The following is a 6,033-nucleotide window of genomic DNA, read 5'->3' as shown; positions in this document are numbered from 1 at the left end:
TACTGAATTTTACTAATAAGAAACAGTCAAACAGATGTTACAAAATTTATAGGACCAAAATTTTCTAAGAAAAGGACATGTGAGACTCTTTCTTGGATTCCCTTGCATTGCACCTTCCAAGACCCAAGTTGGCAGATTGTAATGTTAATTAAATGTTTAAGCAGTTCAACAACCAAACATTGTTAAATAATATCTGCTGGCAATAATTCATCAAAGTAAAGACTTCACTCAAGTCTCTTGTTTGTCTCCCCTTGCATTTTCACCTGTTCTTCCTTGTTACTCTTTCTACATTTTTTTGCATCCTCAGAAAAAATATTATATCAATCGGAGATGGCGGCTTATGCAGCTCTAGTTTCTCTTATGCAGACCATCCATCAGATCGAGCATCATCCTTCGCCTCCGATTTCTATGGACAAAAAACAAGTTGAATCTCTCACTGAGATTGTTACGTTCTTGCAGGAATTTCTTGAAGGTTACAAGTCTCCTTATGCTGACAAAGATGAAGCAGATCCTTTGGAGATGCGCATCGCTGATGCAGTTTATGCGGCTGAAGATGTCATCGAATCTCACATTGTGGAACAGCTTCGTCCTGACGTCTTAGTCTTGTACGAGGCTTTGAGGGACGTGATAGAAGACATGGATTTGATCGTTGAAGTCAAAGAAGGTATGCTGCTGAGACAAGTCTCAGATATCTCGATATCTTCCGCAGACACACACCCAGATGAGATTTTGGAGGATTTGATGCAAGACATTGAATTGGTAGAAGAAAGGGTGATAAAACACATGGAATTGATCTTAGCACTCAAATATCATCTGCAGAGACAAGTCTCAGATTCATCAGACTTGTATAATACTGTGGTGAAGGTTATACAACACATGGATTTCATCAAGAATGAAGTGATGGAGATTTTTGCATTCAAAGATCAACTGCAGAGACAAGTCTTGGCATGTGCTGATTCCAAAATGTATGAATTTTATCCCAAGACTGAGGTGATGAATTTCATAGAAGACGTGAATTTGCTTAAGAATGATGTGATGGAGATTTTTGCATTCAAAGATCAGTTGCAGAGACAAGTCTTGCCATCTGCTTATTCCTCCACATATGCAGACATGGATTTGGATTTGATCAACAAAGACATGATGGAGATCATTGCAATCAAAGATCAGCTAGAGATACAAGTCTCAGCCTCTTCTGATTCCTCAACATCTGCAGACTGTCACGAGAGTTTGCAAAAGGTGATTGAAGACATGGATTTAATCAAGAAAGACGTGAAAGAGATCGTTGCACTCAAAGATCATACACAAGTCTCCGGTGGTTCCTCAACATCTTCTTTCTCTAGGCCAAACAGCACAACCATGGTGGGCTTTGATGATGTCATGATTCAACTCATGGAGAAGCTCATTTACGGACAATCCGGTCGCCAAGTCATCCCAATCGTAGGAATGGGAGGTATTGGTAAGACTACTCTTGCCACAAATGTTTATACGCATCCATCTATAGGTGACCATTTTGATATATGTGCTTGGGTTACCATTTCTCAACAATTTAGCTTAAAAGAACTTTTTGGTGAAATTCTTTTTCAAGCTAATAAACAAAGGTCGGGTGAAATGAGAGAAGATGAAATAGGACTATCACTCCACAAATTTTTATCATATAGAAGGTATCTAATTGTGTTGGATGATATGTGGAGTATTGAGGCATGGGAGAAGCTACATCGCTATTTTCCTGATAATAGCAATGGTAGTCGGGTAATGGTGACAACTAGGCTATCAAATTTGGGATCTCAATTGGATAACAATTGTGGCCTTGAAATGAAGTTTATGGATGAGAAAAGTAGCTGGAATATGTTTTGCAAAATTGTATTTGGGGGAAAAACTTGTCCTTTGGAATTGGAAAAAATTGGAAAGAAGATTGTGGAGAGTTGTAAAGGACTTCCATTATCAATTGTTGTGATGGGAGGTCTTTTGGAAAAAATGGAACAAACAAAAAAATGTTGGAAATCTATTAAGAGAAGCATGAGTTCATTAGTGAATTTGGAGAATGACATGCATTGCCTAAAAATACTGAAGTTGAGCTACAACCATTTGCCCGTTTATCTTAAGCCTTGCTTTCTATATCTGGGAATGTTTGAGGAGGATAGTAAAATTAGAGTCTCGAGACTCATCAAGCTATGGGTTTCTGAAGGATTTGTAAAACCAGTAAAGGACAAAAGTTTGGAAATAATAGTTAAAGAGTACTTAGATGAACTAGTTGCGAGAAATCTAATTCTTGTTCACGAGTTTGGGGGAACTGGAAGCATGAAGTACTTGAAAATCCATGATTTGTTGAGGGACCTTTGCTTGAGAGAAGCTGAAAAGGAGAGGTTTTATCATGTGGTCGGGCATCATAATCCTCTAGGCACGTCTAGCCAACGTCGTGTAGTTATTCCGAGAAGCACTTCGGAGAAGGAAGTCCTTGATGCCATGAGATCTACACCACATGTGCGTTCCTATATAAGTGATTATGAAAGAGTTCAATTGTTGCCCAATTTAAGATTGTTGACGACATTGCGAGTGCACGACAAATTTTCTCATTCAAAACAACATGAGTATTCCCTGAGAGAATTGTTCAAGTCGGTTAATTTGAGGTTTCTTGCTGTTTGTCATAGACAAGGTTCCCCAACTTCCTTCTTCAATCAATCTCCTCTGGAGCCTTCAGACATTAATTATTCATCCTCCACCATACATGAATTTCAACATGAATGCACCGGTTGAAATTTGGAACATGTCTCAACTTAGGCATGTCGATATCCATGTTAATGGCTGGCAGATTGGTGGAGGATACCGTCTCCCAGATCCTCCGAGTGACAAGATTGTGATCATGGAGAATCTACAAACCCTCAAAGGAGTAAGAAATTTCAAGTGTGATGAGATGATGGTTCGTAGAATTCCTAATATCAAGAAATTGGCAATTGATTATGAGGATATTGGGGATGGTGATGACTATTGTCTCCAGAACATCGAACGTCTGCAAAAGCTTGAATCTCTCAGCTGCAAAGGCCATCTTAGGAGGAGTGCTTTGTTGCAAAAGCTTACCTTTCCACACTCTCTTAAGAGTCTGACTCTTTCGGCGTACTTAAATAGAATGGAAGACATATTGGAAAAGGCAAGTGCATTGCCCCTTCTTCAAAAGCTCAAGTTGTGGGGTGGAGATTTCACAACAGACAAATGGGAAACAGTGGAAGGGCAGTTCCCGAGTCTCAAATATTTGGAACTTGACTCGTGTAGTGGCTTGGAATGGTGGATGACGGAGAGCTCTCACTTCCCATGCCTCGAGCACCTTAGTCTTGGCGCGGAATCTTTGAAGGAGTTCCCTGCAGAACTTGGTGAAATTCCGACACTGAAATCCGTGATAATGCGTCGTTGCAGTGAAGAATCAGTGATAAGTGCGAAGAGAATGGTCGAGGAACAAGAGGAATTACAAGGAGAAGAAGAATTATCTTTTAAAGTTTCCGTTTTCCTCAGCAAGCACCACCGTGACGTCGATTTTCTGATGACCTTAGCAAATCGCAACTTTAAAGTTGAAATAGATCGTTACTGGTGAGATCCTTTGATTGTCAATAATAATTTAGATGTCCATTTGTTTTTGCATTATATATTAATTTTTGAATTCATATTTTCGAATTACTATTCTTTTACAGAAGCATATATGCTATGTCAATGATCTTGTATGTTTTTCTTTTTGAGGTGTATATTATACCTTTCCATACTCTCTTAAGATCAGTCTAACTCTTGAAATCAGAAATGGAAGAATGGAAGACATATTGGAAAAAAGGTAAGTACATTGCCTCTTCGTGGGGGAGTTGATACGAATCATATATTTTAGGATCTACAAATTATTTAGTTATATTTTGATTTACCATATATTTCCTATATTTGTTAGATATTTGTTTCTTGCTCATTAAGTTAGGGTAGTAGTATCTTATTATTATAAATAGGAGAGATTATATCATTGTATGGGGAATCAATTAATCCAATTAATCAATGAAATACTTTTCCTAAACTTGTCTTGAGCAAACAAGAAGATTATCTTTCGTTCCTAATTGTTGTTCGTCGGAGAACGTCCGAAAATCAGCAATTCGTGGTCTATCTTTCGAGAATGTCGAAGGTTCGATCACCTTATCCCTCCGAGAAGTTAGTTAACCGGCCTCGTTACGGAGCACGTCTGTAACAGTTTTGCAACTGGCAAATGGGAAAAAGTTGATGGCCAGTTCCTCAGTCTCAAAGCTTTGGATCTAAACTGTCAGCAATTGGAATGGTGGACAATGGAAAGCTCTCACTTCCCCTGTCTCGAGCGCCTTCATCTTGTTTCCTTGAATGATTTGAAGGAGATCCCCGCACAACTTGGTGAAACTCGAGATATTGTTTCAGTGCAGTGAATCGGTTGTGAAGAGTGCGAGGGAGAAGATCAACTATCCTTTCATGTTTTTTTTAGTTTCAATTTCTTCTCGCTTTAATTTGTTCTTGTTTGTTTTGTGTGGAACTGTCTTTACTCCATTATTGATATTTAAATTTTAGTTTATAATCCTTAGTTAGCTATTGGGGTTGTTGGTTCTTATTACTCCCTTCACCCATTACCAATAATCTTGGTTTTGATGGCATGTGTTCTAATGTAAAATCTATTAAGTATGAGAGATAAACTAAAACATAACTATTGATTATGCACAAAGTATTTTACTTTTTTTTTATATCTAACTAGAGATTTAAGTTGCCATTGCATCCCTGCATATCCATTCCATTGTCCTGCAAAATTAGAGGTTTCTTCTCTTATTTGGGCTTGGTTTTGGATTTCAATCTTGAGCTAATGGGCTTGGTTTGGAATGGATGTAACTGGGGGCCCATCATTTGTTTTGCTTGTGTTTTATCTCTGATTATCTTGTAGTATTGGCTTTGTATTTTATTGCTCACCATGTTCTAAATTGTTCAAGTTTTCCACTTTATCGATAAAAATGTAGAAGATAAAATTGTTTCAAATATCAATATTTGTAATTTACAGACCAATAATAATATGACACAAAAAACTAAAAAATTCAATCAACAAATATTTACGAAATTTGCCACGTTAGATGTATACATGTAACGTAATAATGTCACACCACCAAAATTTCTCCTTAATACCTTATATATATAGATGCAAAAGTTGTTCAATCCCACTTCTAATTAGACATTAGTCAACCATTCTCTCTCTTCAAATTTCACTCCACCAAAAAAAATGTGTCAAATCATGGTGATGTAATAGAAGATGTATATTGATGTAATATTGGATCTATTGTGCTTTTATGTTTTGGACTTGGAACTAATAACTTTCTTACGTTTTTTTAGTAGTATATTTATGATGTTATTGAGAAATTGTAAGAATATTACAAAAATTAATGCAACGAAAGGATGTGCATGATCAATCACTTTCTTTTGTGTTAATACGAAATTCGACGAATTTTATGAGATTTCAAATTTAAATTTGTACCACTTATGAGTTCAACATGAATTTCTTCCATATTTTTGTTTTCAAAGAACATATACATATGTAAATATAAGTTTTTATACAAATGAATCCACCCCCATTGAGTCATCATAATTTCTTAGGTCTTTTTTTTTAATCTTTCCTGTGCAATAAATCTACTTATCTATAGTCTAGACAATATAACATCCCACTCTGACTCTGTCCTTGGAATAATTTACCACAACTTTAAAAATTGGCCCGTGAAAGTCACTAATTTAACACATTTTTTTTATAATTTTCTCATGACGAAATATTTTTATTTCTAGTTATAATATATTGTCAGTATTTATGACATACATCAGACCCGGATTTATTAACCCCGGGGGCCAGAACGGTCCAGCCCGACCTAAAGATTGCATCAGTTACCGATGGCCAAGTCTATTGGGCCAAGTCTTAGATATTTAGTCTGTATAATCAATAATGCATGACTCCAACTCTCCCTTTTTTTTTCCACCACTCATCCATTCTTATTCTATCTTCATTTTCAGCAACCT

The 6,033-nt window shown here is 36.7% G+C and overlaps 1 protein-coding gene across 1 annotated transcript; it reads left to right on the top strand.

The window, feature by feature from the left end:
• The first annotated feature begins 330 nt into the window (after positions 1–330).
• On the top strand, positions 331–2,754 carry LOC125206982 (putative late blight resistance protein homolog R1B-12). Its single transcript, XM_048106190.1, has one exon. It carries the CDS (start codon positions 331–333, stop codon positions 2,752–2,754), a length of 2,424 nt encoding a protein of 807 aa, XP_047962147.1.
• The last annotated feature ends 3,279 nt before the right edge of the window (positions 2,755–6,033 follow it).

Source organism: Salvia hispanica, chromosome 2 (genome assembly GCF_023119035.1).
Source record: "Salvia hispanica cultivar TCC Black 2014 chromosome 2, UniMelb_Shisp_WGS_1.0, whole genome shotgun sequence".
Classification (NCBI taxonomy): domain Eukaryota; kingdom Viridiplantae; phylum Streptophyta; class Magnoliopsida; order Lamiales; family Lamiaceae; genus Salvia; species Salvia hispanica.
The sequence above is the reverse complement of the archived record's forward strand: the minus strand, read 5'-3'. Positions and strand labels throughout refer to the sequence as shown.

Excerpts from the sequence above, each read along its gene's own strand:
- LOC125206982 (XM_048106190.1), top strand. The coding sequence starts at position 331 with ATGGCGGCTTATGCAGCTCTAGTTTCTCTTATGCAGACCATCCATCAG.